At 39.0% G+C, this 21,561-nt stretch overlaps 5 protein-coding genes across 6 annotated transcripts; 2 read left to right on the plus strand and 3 right to left on the minus strand.

The window, feature by feature from the left end:
• The first annotated feature begins 489 nt into the window (after nt 1–489).
• On the plus strand, nt 490–2,246 carry atp5mf (ATP synthase membrane subunit f). Its single transcript, XM_044051082.1, has 4 exons — nt 490–569; nt 1,341–1,448; nt 1,835–1,951; nt 2,100–2,246. Exons 1-4 carry the CDS (start codon nt 554–556, stop codon nt 2,126–2,128), a joined length of 270 nt encoding a protein of 89 aa, XP_043907017.1. The 5' UTR covers nt 490–553; the 3' UTR covers nt 2,129–2,246.
• Nucleotides 2,247–2,560: 314 nt separating this feature from the next.
• cpsf4 (cleavage and polyadenylation specific factor 4) lies at nt 2,561–6,860 on the minus strand. The gene is made up of 8 exons (XM_044050034.1): nt 6,404–6,860; nt 6,210–6,260; nt 5,234–5,386; nt 5,050–5,145; nt 4,809–4,902; nt 4,542–4,614; nt 4,179–4,340; nt 2,561–3,282 (listed from the first exon to the last, which is right to left on the minus strand). Exons 1-8 carry the CDS (start codon nt 6,504–6,506, stop codon nt 3,214–3,216), a joined length of 801 nt encoding a protein of 266 aa, XP_043905969.1. The 5' UTR covers nt 6,507–6,860; the 3' UTR covers nt 2,561–3,213.
• A 655-nt stretch (nt 6,861–7,515) lies between these two features.
• On the minus strand, nt 7,516–14,787 carry shmt1 (serine hydroxymethyltransferase 1 (soluble)). 2 transcript variants are annotated; one of them, XM_044050847.1, is made up of 12 exons: nt 14,684–14,787; nt 13,265–13,414; nt 12,785–12,930; nt 12,118–12,233; nt 11,804–11,964; nt 10,841–10,922; nt 10,496–10,708; nt 10,084–10,197; nt 9,864–9,986; nt 9,106–9,222; nt 8,774–8,884; nt 7,516–8,674 (listed from the first exon to the last, which is right to left on the minus strand). In XM_044050847.1, exons 2-12 carry the CDS (start codon nt 13,355–13,357, stop codon nt 8,502–8,504), a joined length of 1,449 nt encoding a protein of 482 aa, XP_043906782.1. In that variant the 5' UTR covers nt 13,358–13,414; nt 14,684–14,787; the 3' UTR covers nt 7,516–8,501. The 2 variants fall into 2 exon arrangements, with proteins under 2 accessions (XP_043906782.1, XP_043906781.1); XM_044050846.1 differs by having other exon boundaries at nt 13,265–13,410; nt 14,684–14,786.
• A 138-nt stretch (nt 14,788–14,925) lies between these two features.
• Nucleotides 14,926–18,425, minus strand: pdap1b (pdgfa associated protein 1b). The gene is made up of 6 exons (XM_044050848.1): nt 18,278–18,425; nt 18,037–18,128; nt 16,994–17,095; nt 16,803–16,924; nt 16,397–16,548; nt 14,926–15,988 (listed from the first exon to the last, which is right to left on the minus strand). Exons 1-6 carry the CDS (start codon nt 18,288–18,290, stop codon nt 15,924–15,926), a joined length of 546 nt encoding a protein of 181 aa, XP_043906783.1. The 5' UTR covers nt 18,291–18,425; the 3' UTR covers nt 14,926–15,923.
• A 396-nt stretch (nt 18,426–18,821) lies between these two features.
• bud31 (BUD31 homolog) lies at nt 18,822–21,274 on the plus strand. Its single transcript, XM_044050849.1, has 4 exons — nt 18,822–19,016; nt 19,882–20,004; nt 20,344–20,510; nt 20,691–21,274. The coding sequence occupies exons 1-4, from the start codon at nt 18,923–18,925 to the stop codon at nt 20,739–20,741; spliced, it is 435 nt and encodes a 144-aa protein (XP_043906784.1). The 5' UTR covers nt 18,822–18,922; the 3' UTR covers nt 20,742–21,274.
• Nucleotides 21,275–21,561: the final 287 nt, after the last annotated feature.

Here is a 21,561-nt window from a genome sequence, read left to right on the forward strand (position 1 = left end):
ACAGATTATGTGCCAGATTTTGGCCATATTACTCAGTTACATGGACATATATGAGGAATGGAAATGTCAAACACACCCCTATCTCAAAAGGGAAAATGTTGTTTTTTGTTGTTTCTTTTTCAAAAAGAAGGCATCAGGATGACCACAACAATCTTTAATCTCTTCCTTGGGCTTTAACCTACATCCGCAGTCATTTACATCAAAGACAGTCCTTTGTTGTTGGAACAGCCACATTTCCTACTGAGGAAGAGAAGCATTCATTCTTCCTTTTTTTTTGTAAACTTTAATTCCATTTAAGAATACAGAGCCATCATGTCACGTGTTTGATCATCTCTCTAACTTTTTTTAGTTCCTCTTTGATTAGGTTCTTCTGTAAACGCGGCCATTTTTAAACTATTTCGGATCCATGGTAATATATTTTGGTCACTGTACGGTCACCGGTCATCTGCTGCCGTCTGGTGGGCATCTTAAAAAACTACACCCTCTCCCATAATGCACCTCTTCTTTTTTTATTCCCATCAGTCCCGACCGCGAGCTCCTTTCACCAGTCAAGATGGCGGACAGACCAGGTAAAGCGCCGTGTCCTCTGCTAAAATACCCACTTAAGTTGTGTGTTTTGTGCCTTTTGTCGTTAAATTGTTGTGTTTTTCAGAGTGTGTGTGTGTGTTCGTGTCAGACTTACCGTTAGTGAGTCCGCTGAAGCTCTCTGTGTGACTGGAGGCCGCATTCGGTCTTCTGACTCACGTCAAGGTCTTTGCTTGTCATTGGCAGATTAGCAACTGAAATGAGTCCGAAAGAGCCGCTTCTGGACATGAATCTGTTACAAACAGTGACGTGATTCTTTGTTTTAATCTTACTTTGGCTGGACCCCTTTTTGGTACTGTCAATTTGTCATATTTCCGTTATATAATCGTTTCATTGAGCGAGCTCACTGTCTATCTGTCGTGAGTTCATAAAGTGAACAGCCATCAGTAATGTTTTCATCTGCGCTTTAGTTCGGATAAATGTGCCAAATGTCAGCTGTGCTGAGACATGCAAAACATTATTGATAGTTGAAGTAGTTGCATATTAATATTAAATACATTTTGTTTCAGCTCCTTCAGTATTACTAATATTACTACGTTTTATCTGCTTATGTAACATAGTTTTATGAGTTGAGCTATAGTCAGACAGCATCATCTGTGATAATTTGAAACTGAAAAACAGGTCAACATTTCAGATTCAAACAAATCAATAAACAAAGGATCTGAGATTTTAAATGAATGAATAGATAGGGGACTGGCACATACCTTTCGAGTCACTTTGAACTTAACTGACCTTTTTTCTGTCTACGTTACCAGTTCCTGTAATTGAGAAGCGACTGATGGAGGTGAAGCTCGGTGAGCTGGGAACTTGGCTTGGTGGTCGAGACTTCACTCCCAATGGCATCATCTCAGCCGTCCGCAGGGGTGAGGAAACCTGTTCTGAAACTTAAAGAAGGATTAAACAAAAAGCTTCCTGTCCTCTTGATGTCATGACTCCTTTCTTTTAGATCAATTGACAAATCCAAACCAACACTACAGCCGACTTCGGTAGCCGAAGGTTTACATTCTGAAAAAGAAAATCATAACTTATGGAATCTATTGTTAATTAGATTCCATATTTAAGGAGTCAACCCAAATTGGTAAAATAGGATAATTTGAGTATATCTCCAGTCATCAACAAAGAATGGGGAAGTGTATTGACCCCCAACTAATTTCCTAATCACAGCTTTATATTTACCAGGTTCACTTGTTTTTAAAATCACGCCTGGTTTCCTGTGGTTTATGCTGTTTTTTCCACCTATCTCTTCCAGGCCATGACAGATACTACAACAAGTACATCAATGTAAAGAAGGGAGGCATTGGTGGTATCGCTATGCTGCTTGTTGGCTATGTTGCCATAAGCTACTTGTGGGAATACGACCACATCAGTAAGAAATGCATACTTGTTTTTCCCATTTATGATGTCCCACTTTCTCTAAAGTAGTTTAAGAATAACCTTCTTCGTGTGTTGTTTTTCTCTGGACTTCAGAACTGTATATTATAAATATTCGTCTTTCTTATTCTTCCTTTTTGTAGAGCACGATCGTTGGAGGAAGTACCACTGAGTTGGTTAAGCAGCTCCTAGACCTCCAGGGGTTGAAGTTGGATCTCTTGACTCCCCTGTGCTTTCTATTCAGCTGTGTGTTAATATGTGACCAATAAACAAAATAACGTTATGTTATACATCGTGTTTGTGTGGTTATATCTTAAGTCTGCAAAAGTCAAACATCTCAAGTATCAGTTACTGTAAAAAGTGGCAGGTTTATCTCTGTAATTAGAATTAGTCATGTTTGCACACACAGTTGGTAGTGAATTTGACCTCTATATTAAACCCAGTTTTACACACCTGTAGTAAATGCACTCAAGCTGGGCACAGGAGTAGTGGGTTATGCTCATCTGCACCCGGGGCCCTTGACCTATCCTAGGATTTGAACTGAAAAACCCTCTAGTTATAAGCCCAAATCCTTTTTTGTAATGTGAAAAGTTAAACAGGCAAATTTGTAACAGAACATTTATTTGCACGCTGTACAGATGTATGAATGTTCACACCATTGCCGCTGACAATTGAAAATACATTTTAACATAAGCTGAGCTACAATTGTACTCAGAACAACGGGGTTTTCACATTCAGTGGTATAAACTACTGAGGATTTAAAACGTTTGCAAAAAGCCGAAAATGTCGGAGTTGAAAAGTAAGAATTGACAAGTGACACGTGTGAATTTAGGCTTCTATCAAACACAGTAGAAAAAGCAGTGACTGAAATTCCTGCTAGCATGTTCATGTTTCCTTTTTTTGTTTTGATTTATAAGACATTGTCAACATTAAATAGAATTACAGACTTAAATCCTGGTCTCCTATCAAAGTCACATGACCTAAGGAAAAACAAAGATCAGCAACATGTTAAGAGCGCTGTACGTCTGAAGACACTTGCTGCAGACTGGACCCTGGCTGTGATGATTGGATGCTTAGTTCTTTCAAGAGTCCGGTTATTCAACCACCGCCACACTGATCTGAGTGTCTTTGTGTATCCACTGTTTGTAAGAGGCAACAGTCTTCAACCTCAGCCTGTGGAGCAGAGCAGCTTCCTCTTGTCTTTCTCCTCTCTCACCAGGGGGGCGAGCTGTGGTGTCTGAACCTCAGGACTGCAGGTTACTGACCACTGAGGAAGGCGAGGTGGCCTTTTGTGCATTTGTTGGCATAGTGGCCCTTCTCTCCACACTGCAGACAGAAAAAAAACAAGGTGACTCCTTATTAAAAGTAGACTTCACACCCCAGAAGAAATAACCACTATTGACTAATCAAGACATGTGTTTTTTGTCACTTGACTCTTGAGTTAAACCCATATAACACCAATATATTCATTTCACTTGCATTATGATAAACACAGTCCAGACAGTTTAGATTAATGTACTACTTTTAAATTCTCGGCAAATAAGGATGTTCAAAATAATATGGCCAGTAGCTGATATTACCACCAATGTTTTTTTTATTCTTAAGTGTCAGGGACTAGGCACTAGCTTAGAGCTGTGTAAAAGGTAAAACAAATACATTTTAAAGAAAAATCAGCAAACCAGCACCTTTTGACTTCTCTACTAACTGGATATACATAATATCTCAAGTATGCTGAGATACAATTTAAAGTGTACAACTGTAATTCATTGTTTCCTGATCATTTTCTATATATAAAGCCCCATAAAAAGGTGTTGATTTTAACTGAAAAAATGTGTCATTTTAAAACTGGATGTGTTCCAGTAAAGTGATTAAGAAATAATTATACTGTGTCGTCAGTAGCAATAGCATTGCTAAAAAAAAAAGGTCAAATGGTGGTATTAAGACTTTACCACAGACATATGTATGAGTACTGTTAGAAAAAGTTAATTCTTAACACCTTTAATGTCATTTAAAAGTTAGTTCAAGTTATTTTCCATGGCTGCATGGCTTGACAAAGTCAAAAACACACTGATATGCTAGAACATTAAAACCATTGGTTGGACTATTGACAATAATCATAAAATCAATATATCCAAATAAACATCTACTTAAGGTAGACAAAATGACCCATAAGATAAACAATAGATTAATATAAAAAAGTGAGTAGTAGTAAAATGTCTCACCTTGTAACAAGTGACCTGGTCCAATGGACGAGGCCCTCTGTTGCCCATCATGTTATTGTGCTGAACAGCACCCATCATTGAGTGGTTCTGCGGCCGCTGGCCTTGGCTGGAGTGGGTTAGCTGGATTAGTGAGAGGGATGAACGGCCGATGGTAGGCACAGACTGCAGGAGAACAAAGGTAAAGAATCTGTATACAGAACAATTCACAGTTGTGTGCTGGGGCAGAAGCTTCAGCAGTTCCCAGCCTGACTACTGTCAAGTGGGTCATATAAATTCAATCAGGGATTGTTGTTTAATGCAGGGATTGAGATAAATCTGCAGTCATTAAATATGCACCTAGATGTGTGTGTGTACTTCCCTCACCTTTGTTTGGTTCTGGTTTTGCTGTGGTAGAGGAGGCTGTTCAGAAGCTCCCATGGGCAACTCAAACCGAGGGCTGCAGGAAACATTTAAAATGTTAAATCTACGCGAGCGGCAGGTGAAATCTCCAGTTACTTTTATTCTTTGTCTGCCTCTAACTTTTGTATTATGAATGCTTTCAAAAATGACATAATTTGTTATACTTTTTTTTTTTAATTCAGACAGAACAGTTATGTAAGAAAAAGGAATCAAATTAAAAACACAACATACTGCATAAATTTACAGGATTTCCCTTCTGGACAGAAGCCCACCAGATAATTCACACAGATCACCCTTCTTGTGTGTCTGTGTCTGCAGTCTGGACCTGAGACAGCAAGGTGGACAAAAAGTTCAGGGACAGAAATATAACACAAATGGATATAAAAAGGTAGAGGGTCCGTTTTACTGCTGAGAAAGACATTCAATCCAGCAGAGGAGGACAGTGAGACTACAACAGCTTTCCGGGACCCACCATGTTTGCAGAAGCCTCTGTCATACCAGGGACAGTCTTTGATCTTGGACTCTGGGTCAATGTGCAAGAATGGACATTCCTTGTTGCTACACTCACCTGCAAGGGTCAACAAAAAATTTAAACACGATCCAATTAAATCCAGCAACACGAATAAATCTGTGTGATTATGAGAAAGTCAACGAACCAAACTTGGAGTAGAAGTAGCATTCAGGCATCTTGGTCATGTCATATTCATGGAGAAACTCGCACTGGTCCCCCTTCTTACACAGTCCTCGAAGCCAGTGCTTACACACAACTGTCTTCTCTCCACTGATGTGACGGAAAGGACACATCCCACCTGAGAGTGGACACACAAAAAAAGTTATCAGAATGTCAACTGACTACATGGCATGCACAATTACTTCACGATTAAGGTGACTACTTCTGCTTATAATCAAATAGATATTCAAAGTTCATGTATATATATATACACACACACACACACACACACACACACACACACACACATATATATTTGTGGTGCATATATAACCAGAAGATGGCAGCAGCAGCAAGTTTTGGTTAGAGGACTGCATGTGTGATTGCAGAAGTGATAAAAGTTATAGGTTTTTTGTTTTAATGAAAGCCACTCTGATCTCAACAAGTTGTGGACCCAGCAAAAAATTTATCAAATTCACCGGGGTTACTAAACGCATCTCAGACGATGGGGTGGTGGATACAAATATAGGTCTGATTGTCCCTAGTGAGCATTTTAATCTTACTAAGTTCTGAATAAAATGCTCATTACTTGATCAGTATCAGACTGATTCTGGTCAAAGTAACTGGACTGGATATTGGAAAAAGAAAAGGCATGAAATCTGAAAAGATACCTCACTAAGCACATACTGTATAAAATATATAAAAAGCAGCAACACCATTATAACCCAATGTTTAATTATTGTTTGATACATCTGATACGAGCTAATACATCAGCACGAAACGACAGCTTGGTCGTTTGAATGACATAAAAAGACAGTACCAGAATTATGTCTATTTAAATAAATATTTCAGGTTGTGATATCATACTAAAAAAGTGTTATGGATCTACTCAAAGTGTGACAGTCTGCGACTGTGCAGTCCACCTGCATGCAGAGATGTGGACATGTCTGGTTTGTTTTTACCTTTCATACAAGCAGCTCTCATGAAGAACTCACACACAGCAGAGCCGGACTCTGCAGAAACAAACATATATAGTCATTACATCCTAAGTAAAGAGACGTTTTGGAAGGAAACAAATTAGATACGAACATAAATAAAGCCATTAAAGTTCATGATCTACAGCGGCTAAGTAGCAGCTAGCACCCCAATAACTCACTGTCCATGCCGGGGAAAGGCAGAGGCTGCGCTCCCAGCTGCTGCTTCACAGCCAACTCCAGGTCAAACTTGAGGTGGTCCACGGTGGCCAGTAAGTCCTGCATATCTGCATCCGTTTGTTTACCGCGACAGAGTCAAACTAATGTCACTTTCTCTTAGCTAGCTTAAAGTTGAGCTAGTTAGCTAAAGTAGGGGACCTCTTCATGAGCCAGCTAAAGCGGCTAACCAGGCTAGCCGGGCTAACCGACACTGTGACAACAATGAACAAACTCACTGTCGAGAAACACAGAAACCAACGCTCTGCAATAGTCTGAAGGTGCTGTTTTAATACGAATGCCTTGGACACGGGTCAATGTTTCGTCACGAAACAGTCCCTTGTTCACTAAAGCGGCCGTGCGCGCGGACTCACTCTGACCTGCCACAATCAGACTCGACCAAACGAACGTGGAGGGGTTCGTTCGAGTCTTCTTCTTTTCCTTTTACAGGTGACCACAAAACAGCTTTAAAGGTGCACGTCGCCCCCTGTTGTTCAAGCGTGTGTACATCTAGTCGATGCTGATTTGAGACTCTTCATCCCTCCAGTCTATGCTTTTTTTAAATTCCGTCAGTTTTAATTGAATTGATTTTCTATGCGAGTTCCTAGTACAATAAAGGTTAAATAAATAACTTTTCTGAACTTTCTTAAACTTTAAGTTATTTTACATTGTTTTCATTTTATCTGTATATTTTCTAAACCTAATCCATTTTTTATTCTTTAACTTATTACTAGTTTTTACATCTAACCATTAAACCATGTTTTTACTCTTTTAAAACCTCACTTTAAGCTTTTAATTTCCTGGATTGTAAATATAAACTTTGTATTGATTCCTTATCATTATGTCTGTTTATGCAGCACCATTGTGTATGAAACTGCATTGACTTACCTTTCTCTCTGCTCTGTAATTACCACAATACCACTGTTTTAAATACTGTGATACAGTCTGATTCTTGTTATTATTTTCCCCCTTTCTGGTATCAGTGGTCTTAAAACATCATAATATATTATGAATGAATGCCATAGGATTGTATGAAATGAATATACTGTACATAAACTACAGTAATCATCACATACTGTTTTGTTTTTTAATATCAGAAGATGATTTTATTGGTGATCTCAAAAGAAGAAGAGAAGAGAAAAAGCACAGTTGCAATTATTTTAAGGTTTTTTTTTCTTGACAGAACTTAACATCTCAATTCAAAGGCAGTTTTCTGAACAGAATAAAATGATTCAATAATTCCAATCATATACAGTAGTTGACCAGGTCCCAGTGATTCTATTATTGATCGTCAGTGCATCAGGTTGCAGTGACATTGTGTAACATTCTGTGTTCCTTGTTTAAAACCTCTTCCAAGAAACTCTACAAATTCACTTTTCTGTTGTGACTGTTGTGCCAGTGAGTTTAGTGACTTTACAGCCCGTGTACATTTATTACCCCTCTCAATATAGAGTAATATCAAAACAGTTGAACAGGTTTGTTTCCCTCTAGAATCAATCTGAGGGTTGCAGTCGAACTGGACACACGTCATTTTTCTACAATACATATAAGAGCTTGTGTTAGTATTTATATTTAAGAGGGAGTATTCACTTAGTTTGGTTTGAAAAGTCATTCATTATGGTCACTTTAATCACATGTAACAGCAGTTTTATTATTCAGAACATTCTGTTGTAAATGTCTAGTTTATAACACAGGGTGCTCACATATCAAACCAGCAGTTGTGTTTTGGTCTCAAATGTGTGGCAGTCTTCTAGCAACCTTTGGAATTTTAAGTGTAATACAAAGCAAACTGCGATTTCTGACTTAAAGCTTCTTAAAGACTCAGGAAACCGTGAAAAAAACCCACCTAACCCAGTAACAGTAGCAACACTGAATCATTGAAACATCTATTCCATGTTATGGTATAATACAGTACATGTGTATCTATGGCTGCTGTCAAGTGTGTCGTTTTGGAGAGTGGCTGATTTAACAGAAAAAAATATACACATGTAACACACCTTCAAAATTGATAGAACAACGTTTGTTAATGAGCTTCAGTCCAGAAGACATCTGAAGTGCTGCCATCTACAGCTCAGGAAGGCCAGGCATTGGGAACTGACCAGAAAAAGCCTCCACCTCAGCCCGGATCTCCGCCACCCGTTGCTGGAACTTCTCGTCCTTGGACAGAGCCTGAACAAACTCCTTCAGAGTGGCCTTGGGTTCCAGGCTGCTTTGCAGCTCCAAGGTCAACTGAATAGCTGCAAGGTAAAAGGAGAGTGGGGATGGGATTTTCTTTTTATCTCTCCAGAATCATCGTGGTTTGTTCAGTCCCACGATGGTACATTGATAACCTTTACCTCTGTGAATGAACTCAGCCACTTTTCTGAAGTCATCCTGCACCAGGCCTCTGGAGGTCAGAGCTGGAGAGCCAAACCTTAGACCACTGGGGCGTAAAGCACTTTTATCCCCTATACAAACGGACATATGTGTAAAATTAAAAGTGACATTCTTGAGGGAAAGTGTTCTTCAGATTGGTAACATCTCCGACTTGATTTCTATTTTATTTTTTACATACAGGTCAGTTCTGGACCAAAAAATATGAGGGGAGGAGTTTCGCAAATAGTCAGTTTCACATAAGAATTTACACGCATTCACTGACATGGGAACTATACACAGACACACAGTCTACCTGGACAGGTGTTCTTATTACAGGCGATGGCACAGGCTTCCAGAACCTTCTCCGCTCGTCCTCCATCAGTTCCTTTGCTGCGCAGGTCCAGCAGGATCAGATGGGTGTCAGAACCGCCTACACAGGAAGAGATGCAAAATATCAGACTTAAAATGACATTGATCATTAAGTTTTAAGGTGCTGTGACAAATCTTACATAATCCTGCAGAGGGGCTCCATAATGGCAGAAAGGCATTAACAAACCACATTTTTGCTACAGCTATTGCTTTAAAAAAAAAAAAAAAATCATACAAGTTTATTTATATGTAGTTAATCATGTTTTTGTCAAATGTAACGAAAAAGAGACTCTTCCAAAATTTTCAGGCAGGCTGTACACCAAAAACAATTCAATGCCATTATATAAGCAGACTGAATTCTGACTTCATCATAATTACAACACGGCTACTTATGAATATAGGAAAGCCTACTAAGTATTTTATCCAACAATGAGAAACTTTCATTTTTAATCAGGAAAATGATTTTTTAATTATTTTTTAACAATCTGTGTTAATGTGATCGGTCTAAACTGGTCCCTGGATTTAAGATGCCCATACAAAAAAAAACCATACGGTTGGTTGCTCTACATTCATCCAACACCTCAACATCTATATGTTTTACATAAGGAAAAAATAAAGACAAATGTCATTGTTATTGTGTGTTTTTTCACCCCCATGGTGAATGAAATGTACAGTCACAAGTGCAGGTAAACTGTTTCTTACCAGTGACGATCTTGTAGCCGTGGTCAATCAGGGCACTGGACAGAACTTTGCAGTTATCAAGAACCTGCTGCTGGTAGGCCTTAAACTCTGGGGTCATGGCTTGTTTGAGAGCGACAGCTACACCTGATGCCAACGAGACACGGACAAACCAAACATGGGTGACTCAACAGCTGCTGAAGGAAATCAAGTCATACACAGATGAATTATGATGGTTGGATACCTGCAATAGCGTGGTTGTGTGGTCCTCCCTGCAGCCCAGGAAACACAGCCTGATTAATCAAAGACTCCAAGTTGTACAGAGTCTCTTTGCCTTTAGCATCGACGCTCCGCACACCTGGAGACGACACCAATGGAAAAAAAAAGGAACCAGAACAGCAGGAAAAAAATGTTGGTTTTGATTGCAATTTTTGTCACTTCAATTCAAATTTATTTGTATAGCGCCAAATCACAACATCTCAAGGCACTGTATAAAGTAAGGCAGAAACCTTTACAGTGTTCTAGAGAGAAGAGAAACCCAGAGTAAGAAATCTCTGACAGAACCAGACCCAAAAACGTGTGGCCGTCTGCCTCGACCTGTTGGGGTGGAAGGAGAAATGGGGGGCAGAGGAAAGGTGGGGGAGAGATGTCGTTACCTTTCCTGTAGAAGATAAGTCCAGCGCGGCAGCCGCGCAACGTCTTGTGCGTCGTGGTGGAAACAATGTCACAGTGCTCAAAGGGAGAGGGCACCACACCGGCCGCCACCAAGCCACTGATGTGAGCCATGTCTGCCATCAGATAGGCACTGTTCTCGTTAGCGATCTGCCTCATGCGAGCGTAGTCAAGGTTACGAGAGTAGCAGCTTGTTCCTGGAGGAGAAAATGATGACTGTGATGAATGTGCTCTCTTCATTTCTTTTTTTCATTCTTGTTTAGATAAATAACACCAAATTATTAAAACAATACTAAGGGGTGTGTGTGTGTGTGTGTGTGTGTGTGTACCCGCAATGATGAGTCTGGGATGGAACAGCTTTGCATTTTCTTGAAGTCTGTCATAGTCAATGTAGCCAGTTTCTGGATTCACCTAGAAACAGTAAAACATGACATAACAATTACAATGACAGCCTCATCAGATACACACAACACAAGCATGAAACACAACAGCCCACAGAAAAGTGTGTTAGTAACCACAATAACAAATTTGAGTGATTAAAATGAGGTTATAAATCATGTAAAATTGAGCTGCTCCGAGACTGTGGGGGCATGGCCACTGCAGCTGAGCAAACACTCACACGCTGGTCTTCCCGCTCAAGTGGGGACCAGAGTTGCGGTTCGTCAGTGTTTGTACAGAATATTAGATCTATTAGATTCTGGGCTTTGGATTATCTGCGTATTTTATATTAATTTTCCTTTCTCAATTATATATATATATGTATGTATGTATGTATGTATGTATGTATGTATGTATGTATATATATATATATGTATATATTTTGTTTTAGCTGTTTAACTTCCCTAATTCAGGGTTAAAGCTTTCCAGCATTAAAAAAGTGCTCAAAATATACTCAAAACCTGTTTTGTTAAACATACATCAGTAAAAAGTACAAATAAAACATACTCACCAGATTACAGTAATCTAGATTTAGTCCTGACTTTAAGTTTGAGAAATCTGGTTCTCAGAGACAAAGTTATAAATTAACATATGAAGGTAGAGGAAAGTTCAAATGTCATGATACTTGGCAGCAGCAGTAGTCCAGGATTAACTGTACTTTTTCTGAACCACTGCTGGTGCTTTGACAATGAGAGCATTGTGCTTTGATTCTCATCTTCTCGTCAACATTTATTATATTATATGATATCATAAACAGTGCAGTTCTTGTTCCCATTTTTTCAGAATGGTGGACCCTCGTAAACAGATTACCGGGGTTAGTGCATGTTGACGAAGTGCTCGTGATTGCGTTCTACCTTGTATGGCATTGACTCAAAGAAGATGGACGTTGCTGAGATCTTCTTCTTCTCTGTCATGAAGCCGTGTGTCAGGTGACCTCCATCAGGAAGGTCCAGTCCCATGATTCTGCCGTGGGGCTCCACCATGGCCGTGTACACCGCAAAGTTAGCAGGCGAACCTAACAGAGAGGCAACAGTGTGACAAGTCGGAGGGAGGAACAAGGATAATGCAGAGGAAAAAGAAAAGTGAGGAGTTTGAAGAATATTTTAAAGACTCCACATCTAACATTGACTCATTTCGATTTCTTGGAGTTAAAAAAAGGATTTAATACCTGAGTATGGCTGCACGTTCACGCCCCATTTCTCTGAGTCCAGACCATAGGCCTCCAGCGCCCTCTTCTGACAAAGCCTCTCCAGCTCATCCACATGCTCTGTGCCGCCATAATACCTGAATTCGGGAATCAACAACAGTAATAATTATTAGTTTCATCAATCTTGACACTGAAGTGCTTAACTTCTAAATATAAAGAAATGTCTGTTACATTCAACCGAACAGCGAGGCTCTCTCTGTTTTTCTCAGTATAGAAGTATTTACATCTTCACATTACCCAGCAACTTTACTGTGCTGCTCACAGGAAGTGCTGTGTTTTATGTCAAGACAGGCGAAGGGGAGGCAACAGTAACATCAAGCTACTGAAGTGAGACAGCTGCAAACAGAGAGCGACTAAAAAAACTACAACTGTTCAGTAGTTTTGAAAGGATAAATGCTTCTTGCATCCACCCGCCCCTGTGCTGCAGGTGTATACACCCAAACGCTCCCTCAGTCAGGTGTTATAGTATTGCTTGTCCAAGCTAATTTTTTAGATGAAGGATGCAGCATACAAATAATGCTACATTGTTTCTGTTCAAAGACAAAACTGAGGCAGAATAACAACATCAACAACAAAGTTTCCACACTGAAGCTTTATATTATTAATGCATTTTAAGAAATATTTGTACCTCTGTCCAGGATACCCCTCAGAGTACTTGTTGTTCATACAAGAACCCAGGGCCTCAAGAACAGCTCTGCTGGCAAAGTTCTCAGACGCAATGAGCTCCAGACCGTACGTCTGTCTGTGCTTCTCTTTTTTTATGATGGAGAAAACCTGAAACACAGTGCAAGTGTTTTGTCAGTGACAACATGCTCATATTACTCTAATTAAAAAGCAATTACCTAAATGTACTGCCATGTTTTCTGAAAGTGTTGGGAATAAATATCAGAGCAAAAATATTAACCTAACTAACCCTAAACCAGGAATCAGTATGGAAGTTGAGCTATCAATAGATAGCATTTTTCAAATCAATATCCAGCCATACAGATGACTTTCCTTAAAGCGTAATCATTTTAAGGGGTGTTGTTCGTGATCGTGGGGAGTCGACACACTCCAACTTCCACTGCACTGGATGTGACCAACGTTTAAAATTCCATTGAACACCAACCTCGGAGTCGTTGATGGACAGGGGCTCCAGCATCATTTTGTTGTGCGACTCCCACGTTTCTTTGCTCACACCGGCGCCGTTTGTCAAAGACATTGTTTTTGAGTGGATGGTCACCAATCGAAATGGAGATCTGAAGAGGAGAAGTTCTGTCTTGATAGAAAGATTAGATTAGAATCATCAAACAAATGAAAGGTAAAGTCATAAATACAGTCTTTATAGTGCACTTTTCTGCAAATATAACTCCAGATCACAGGTCAAGATATTTCCTACACACCTTGTTTATGTCTCTTTTACAAACTGCATTCACACAGCAGTTACTGTATGTGTGAGGGAAAGATAGTTGTTAAAGTGTGGAAATCTGTTGATTTACTCTGGTATCAACTAAGGCATTTTCGTGTGTATCTCTCTGTGTGTGTGTGTGTACATGTTTTAAATAGTCTATAATTGTCCACACAATGAATGCAAAACCAGCATGTGAGAATGTGTGTGTGTGTGTACGAGCTCCTCCAGCCCCTCTCCATTGTTTTAAATCACAGAATGTTGCTAAACATGACTTGAAACCAACTTTCTAACATTAAGTGACTATTTAATCGTTTAAATATTAATAGGCAAGGTGGATAGCAACACATTTTCCTGTGGGATGAGAAAGCCAGAGGAGGTATCTTTCATTGCTTTACACACACTTTATGGGGAGCATTAAAATGTTCAAGCTTTTCAATAAAACCATGTTGTTGGAAAGGCATGGATTCCACATGTCAGTGTCAGTATATACACTACAGATATAAATTCTAATTTAAAAATGTATAGTTTATATAAATTCAAAGATTCAGATCTATTGTTATCACTAAAGTCATGTTTATTATAACTGTCCTGAGCTTCACAGGAATGAGGACACATGACTGTCTGCAGCAGTGGCGTGACATGGTCTCATCAGTTGAACTTTGAACTCAAACACCGTGGACCCGCACGTTGATCACTGCTCACATAAGCAGTCAGATATTTTTAAATGCCAGTCTACTCAGATTCACATTGTGAAGTCAGTTCAGGACAGTCTGAACACACTTTAACTGCATCTGCTGCTGTGGTTTAAGTTTAAAAGTGACTTAGTTTAATAACTTTCATTACACAATACTGAACTTGTAACGGTTAAAACATTGATGTCTGAAAACTGAAACTGCAACTACTAAAATAGGAAATAGTTCGCGAACCACATCATCGCGACCCTGTGTCTCTCTGACAGGAAAACTACTGCTGTCAAGACTGTACTGGCATTGCATCACCGCATGGAAAAAAACAAAACACATAAACGTTAAACGACTCGACCAAAACTGGTTTTCAAGCAACTGTCAGTTGGTTAAATGGCGCCTCTCGCTATCACAGCTTTAAGTATGCACTTGTGTAGTTGTATGAGTTTCTTACCAGAGGCAGAAGAACTTCCAGTCGCAGAAAGACGTTGAGCTGAACTGAAGGCAGTGAACACACCACCACTTTGTCTGCAGCAGCAGCGGATAAAGTCCGCCAAACTCTCCACCAATCAGCTCACGAGTTCCTTTTCTTCTTTGGGTTTTAAGAGAGTTTGGCAAAATTACCATTGCTGTTACCACTACCGCCATCTAGTGAGCAGGAAGTGTTATTACGAGCAGAAAACACAGTATATTTTCTGTAAGTCAACACTGGAGTTCTTTATTCTTGTTAAAAGTGGCGAAAATGATGTCCTTTGCTGCCAGGACTCATTCTTTTGTTTGACCCAAAGTCTGAGCACAGAGTAGAGGGGGTATATAAAGCAACAGCTGAATTAGACACAGAACAATAATATTCTAAAATATGATGTGATATCACAAATGAGAATTTTCATTTGATACTTAAAGTACTTTGCAAGTAACTGCTTAGAATTTAGTAAAATTTTCAGTGGAGGCATTTTCCTTGTATTTAAATAGATGTACTTTCACTGGAAAAAAGGTTCGATTTTTACTATAATAAGTTGTATATCATGTTTGAATCTTAATGGGGAAATTTATTTTTTATTAAAAAAATTTATGATTTTCCAAACACATTTTATATTTATTTTAAATAAACAATAATATTTCATAGAAATTATGTTTCTCAACTGACTAGAACGTCCTTCTGTTCCAAAATCTGTAATATTTACAGATCTGAACACGGGAAAGCACAAGAGTAAACCAACAAACTGCTTTCTCACAGGAAAATGAATCAAAATAAAGGAAAGAACACACACATTTGCTGGTTTCATCATATTACTCTGAAACATTATCCAGTGTCAGTTATATACAATGTAAGATCCCCCAAAAAAACATGGTGGCAAAGCTTATTTCGCAAAGTTGCAATTGTACAATGATAAGTATAACACGTGTTACACAATGTACAAGCACGTAGGTTAGAACAGGCTCATTCCAAGTGTGTACGTGAAGACCGCTCTAATGTAGCTGTAGTACATCCTGGAAGGATCAATGAGGCCATTTCATTTTTCCATGCCAAAAACAAACACAACCCCTCTGCACTGGTGTCGCTTAAAACCATTTCCACATGGTTTTTATTACCTTAATGTCTTATATATTCTTCATAGCTCTTCTTTTAAAAAATAGCCACATATTGCACCAGTCCACAAACATGTGAATATCCCTCTGATAAATACTCTGCATCATTTCAGTGAGAGGGAGTTTACTCCTCGAGCTGCTGCCGCCACTGCTTCTTTTGCTTCTTTTGCTGTGAAGAGAAAATAAAGTACACACGTGACCAGCATGGTACACACTGCCATTTGATTTCTGAGTAGAAGCACTGATAAAGGACCATATTGTACTTTTTATTAGTCTTTCTCTGCTATTGTTTAATCACCAAGTTCCCTTTAGATAATACTTTGTATAGTGTTCTTTCCCCCACACATCCTACACATCGTCTGCAGTCATCACTAAAAATAATAAAATAACTTCATAATGTTGAAAGCTGCTGCTGCTACATTTCTGGTTTAATTTGTATGCAAGACAATTCCAAACAACCACACACTACAGGATAATAAGGCATTATGACTCACCACAAAGTAGTCTAACTTCTCAAATACTAAAATAAAAAGAACAGCTGTGACGTTTTCAAAGCTGTCACTCATTGTCACTTTACCTTTTTTTTCCTCATCTTTCTTTTTTGCCGCATCCTCTCTCTGTTTCCTGATAATAGCCAAGCGAGCAAGGTCAGCTTTGGCCTGGTCCGTCTTCCCTGCCATGTGCAACCTCATGTAGCGCTCCTTCGCTTTCTGCTTCTCAATCTCTTCTCTGTGCAAAGGTTAGAGGGTTTCAAGATGGAGAGGGAGTGGTGTAAAAAAAAAAAAAGGTTTGTATGATAATATTGTAGAGATATAACACTATCCGGACATCTCTTCTCTGTCAATTTGAAATTAAGGTGTCAAAATCATATTCTTGTGCAGTTTTATCCCACTGCACAGAATATGCAGATAACATTTAGAAATTTCTACCATATAATAGACATCAGACTTGTAATTTATGTTGTTCCTGTAACACACACAAACCTCTCTCTCCTTGATAACTGCTTGGGCTCATCCAGCTCAAACTGTGTGACTTTCTTGGTCTTTTGAGTCAGTCTGTTGGGGTTCTCAATTTCTATCAATCCTTCCACTCCTGCTCTCCTCCTCTGCAAACACATCAATTATGGTAAAGTAAATGTGTGTTAAGAATGTTGTGCTGTGTTGTGTGGCATTACCTGGCTATCTTCGTCATCACTGTCTTCTGATCCTGAGCCTGATAACTTCTCCTCTGTCTTGTCATCCTGTGCTGCACCCTCCCCCCCTTCTTCTTGTTCTTGCTATAATGACAAACAAATGAAAGACAAATGAGTTCACATGAGTAGTGGGGGTCTGTGGGGCATAGGGTCATATGCGCACCAGTTCACAGTGCCCCCAGGATAAGAGACTGAACTGAACTCTTGACATTTACAATACAAAAGCATAACTAGTAAAAAAAACTAAACAGCCACTGAGAACTAACAGCAAGACAATGCAAAACCATCACAAAGTCACACAAAACAATCAGCCGCAACCTGGTACAAGATGAAACACGTGGAGATTTGTGAAGTTATATTTTGGTTTGGGCCTCACAAATAAGTAAATACTTACTCATTTGGCAAATCAGCACCACATTAACTTTAGCATCAGGACTTTGTACAAGGACAAGAAACTGTGTTTGTTTTGAAGAATCACAAAGATTTGGAGGAAATCATCTCTTTTGTGGAGGGGTAAATGGATGGTAGTGGGTGACTGCAAGGCTACTGCTGGTTACATCTGCATGCTGTTCAAAGAGGTTTTGTCATTCTCAAGAAATTATTAGATTGATAATTACATTTTTGGATGTGTGGGACTATGGTGAGCACGGTGTCTCCGACGGCTACAGTACAATAACAGAGGGCCCAACACTTAATGGCATATGGATTGTTATGATGCGTAATATTATAACTGTATTCTCAATTAAATTTGTCGTTAGGCCCTAATACTTAATCCCATATTTTCTGTCAGTAACGACAGTAGATTGGGACTACGAGACAAAGTATTGTGGTCAGAGAATCATTGATAAGGAGACTTTAATAAACAAAAGGGTGAAAGACTTTGGAGAGAAGAATACGAAGAAAGGTATAATGCTACCCTCCATAGTTTGAAGTTCTAAATCACAGTCCAAAATTATTTTTACTGGTGTAAAGAGGATCAAAGTCTGGTGACTTTGATCCTCTGATCCTTTGAACACTACACTTACCCTTTTCCTTTCCTTTTCTGCTTTCATCTGAGCATCGATTTCATCTGGGCTCGTGTACGTCCGCATGCGACCTTTATGTCCACCCTTCTTTCCTGCAACGGGAACGATTTGGAATACGTAAGGGGACATAAGTATACTCCAGAAGAAATTCGTCAGAATCATATGGTGGCTAACAGCAGTCTAATACATGTACATAAAACTGACCTCAACAGGCAGTCGCATGTTTTAAAATTAGTCTTACCTCCCTTCGGCATCTTGACAAACGAGGTCTTTAATATAAAGCAATTGGTAAGTGAACGCTCTCAGAAAACATAAATACTGAAGCGACAGCACAAACTGACAGCTTGCTTGACTCACTGTAGTTATATTTGATGTGTCCAATAATTTGCCTGTCTACAAATCTCGAAAATATGTGTTGTTTTTCAAGCATTTGTAAATATTTTGCAGCTATAAACTAAAATAAATGTATATTTTTGTAAAGTATGTAGTCTCTACGCTAGGTGACGTGAGTTGTCAAATACAAGAAACCTATATTATGTTGTTTATTTTAAGGATCATTTGTAGAGTACTAAGGTGATGCAATATGCCAAGAACAGCAGAACGCCACCTGTTTTTGGTTTTATCGCACTTGACATTTTCGCACTGACCTAAATAATTGTTTTTATGAAATAATAAAATAGTTGTTAGTGTGTTGGTCCAAAAAATAAGTAATCAAGTTATTACGTCCTGGCAAATAGAGTTTATTTTTCGTAGTGACGTACATCGAGCGCCAATGGTTTGAAATGGACACCATCCGGTGACGTCAAATTGTAGTGCCGAAGCCTTGTTCGCACAATCAAAACGATAACACGGAGACTTTATTATATCTTCCAGGTAACACAACGATATGCCTAAAGTAAAGAGAAGTCGGAAGCCTCCTCCAGACGGCTGGGAGCTCATTGAGCCCACATTGGACGAACTGGATCAAAAAATGAGAGAAGGTAAGCCGCGATCTTTTTTCAACGATGTACCCCGCACTGTGCGACGCCAGTGTACTTTGTTAAAGGTGGAAAAATAATTACATCCTTTCTCTGGGTTTTCACTCACTTTGATAAAAATCTGATCCATCATGTTTAATTTCTTTGGTGGCGAAGATGAAATTGGACCATGTGGAGTTTTCGGAAGTGAATTAATCTAAGGTCGGTTGACGCGACTGGTACAACGTAAGAATAAAATACTCGTTTTTAATTCATGTTTCCTGGCCGATCGCCTAAGATTAATCACTTACGTCAAATATATACCAATAGTATTTACGTGGGAGTTGAGGCTTTAACCGTAATATCCAATGTAACGTCACGGCAGGTTGAGGAACATCACAAAAATTTCACAATCTTTTCAGACGAGAACGCGCTTTTTCAAGTCACCAAATCATTATCACTCAATTCGCAAAATAAACTGTCACAAGGACAAATTAGTGCATTATGCAACGTAACTGACTCTCATATCTGTTACACCTGATATTCTTTTAACAGGAAAACAGCCACTCCTCATAGAAGTACTGCTAATATACATAAGAAAGGGCTGGACAAAAAAATCTTGAAATATTTACCCAGCACTTTTATATTGTCCATAGGAAACAACTGTGAACAAAGGGAGATAATCATTTTGTTTGCCTTTTAGGAGCAAAAACAAATGTGTGCATTTATATTTTTATGATAAACATCTCCTGTGACCCAATTGTGACTCTGCTTCTGGGAATGACTGCTCTTCATATGTCACACCAAGTCCAGAGAGGCTAATCATCTAAGTAGTTGTGCCACAAATTTGACTTTTTCCCTAACCTTTCTCATTTGTGCTCTGTTGCAGCTGAAACTGAACCTCATGAGGGAAAGCGAAAGGTGGAGTCCCTTTGGCCAATTTTTAGGCTGCACCATCAGCGGAGTCGATACATTTATGATCTCTTCTACAAAAGGAAAGCCATCAGTAGAGGTAGGCAGAGATACCTCATCACCTGTTTTATAACTCTTTATAACTTTATAACACTGTCAATTGTGTCCCTCTTCCTCTTCCATTTTTTCTTCCAAACAAGCAAAATTAGCTTTAATGGAGTTCTTTCACTTCCACTTAGAACCAAGTATGTGAAAACATGACAATCATATCATACATTTATCCATTTTTTTTGCACACAATCAGCTCTACTGGCATTGTGTTTTTGTGTGCACATGAAAAGATATGATAAACAAATTGGTAGTTTAAATCTGTGCACAAGGTGCAGCTGCTGTCTTTCTTTCTCATTGTGTGTGTATGTGTGTATTTGTTTCCTGGCAGAGCTATACGAGTACTGTATAAAGGAAGGCTACGCTGACAAGAACCTGATTGCCAAGTGGAAGAAACAAGGCTATGAGAACCTGTGCTGTCTGCGTTGCATTCAAACAAGAGACACCAACTTTGGAACCAACTGCATTTGCAGAGTCCCCAAGAGCAAGCTGGAAGTTGTAAGTCTGACATTTCATCATTTTAAAATCAATCTTGGCATGAGCCCTTATTGAAATGTATCAAATGCTTTACATTACATTTACATTCTTCCTGCTGATGTCTGTACGTATACACTCTTACAAATGTATTGACACATAAGTAAATAAAATATTCTTCTTTCTTTTTTTCCTTCTCTGCAGGGAAGGATCATTGAATGTACCCACTGTGGATGCAGAGGTTGTTCTGGCTAGTGTGGTTTTTGGACATGCATTTTCTGATGGACATCAGGCCCATCCTCCCTCCATTGCACGCTCACAACCCTGTAGCAACATGTTCGTTTGTCTCCTGCATTAGAAATAATTTACATCTTCATCTTCAACACCAATCGTAGCTGACCTGATAGGGTATCATTATTTGATACTTTTTGACTCAATTTTGGGAGCAATGGAGAATAACTGAGGGGCCATTTTGTCTTAAACACATTTGCTTTTATGTTGTTGTTGTGTTTTGTTGCTTTTCTTTGCTTGTTTTTTTTATTACACATAGCAAATGCCCTTGTTTCACATCAAAAGCTTGTAGGCAGCTGTTTTTGGATCAAGGATGTCATTCCAGCAATTCACATCCGCTTTGAAAATCATTCTGAATTCTCATGTGTTTCATTTCTTGTAAGGAGGGCTGGGAGGCAGTTGAATTGTGTAAAACGTCATTCTTTTTAACCTGAAAACCTTTTTCCTCAACGTTGTTATTGTAGTATAATTTTAAATAAAGCATTCTGGTTTACTCATGTTTTTATCTTTGTTCTTGTCTTTGCAAACGTCATCCTACGCATTAAAACAGCTCCAGCTTCAGCATCCTTTGTTCAATACACTCACTATACCATCTCTTACTTTATTTCCAAAACCATTCAACCTGAGCTGTCCTTTGAATAATCAATTAATTCATTTCTCATCCTGGATACTCCCAAGGACATCTTCAGTTCTGGCACCTCCAGCTCTGCCTCCTGTCAGAGATGGAGACAGTACCACTGTCTCTAAGCCATACATCATAGCTGGCCTAATTTCCATTTTACAG

The sequence above is a fragment of the Solea senegalensis genome, linkage group LG19 (genome assembly GCF_019176455.1).
Source record: "Solea senegalensis isolate Sse05_10M linkage group LG19, IFAPA_SoseM_1, whole genome shotgun sequence".
In the NCBI taxonomy this organism is placed as follows: domain Eukaryota; kingdom Metazoa; phylum Chordata; class Actinopteri; order Pleuronectiformes; family Soleidae; genus Solea; species Solea senegalensis.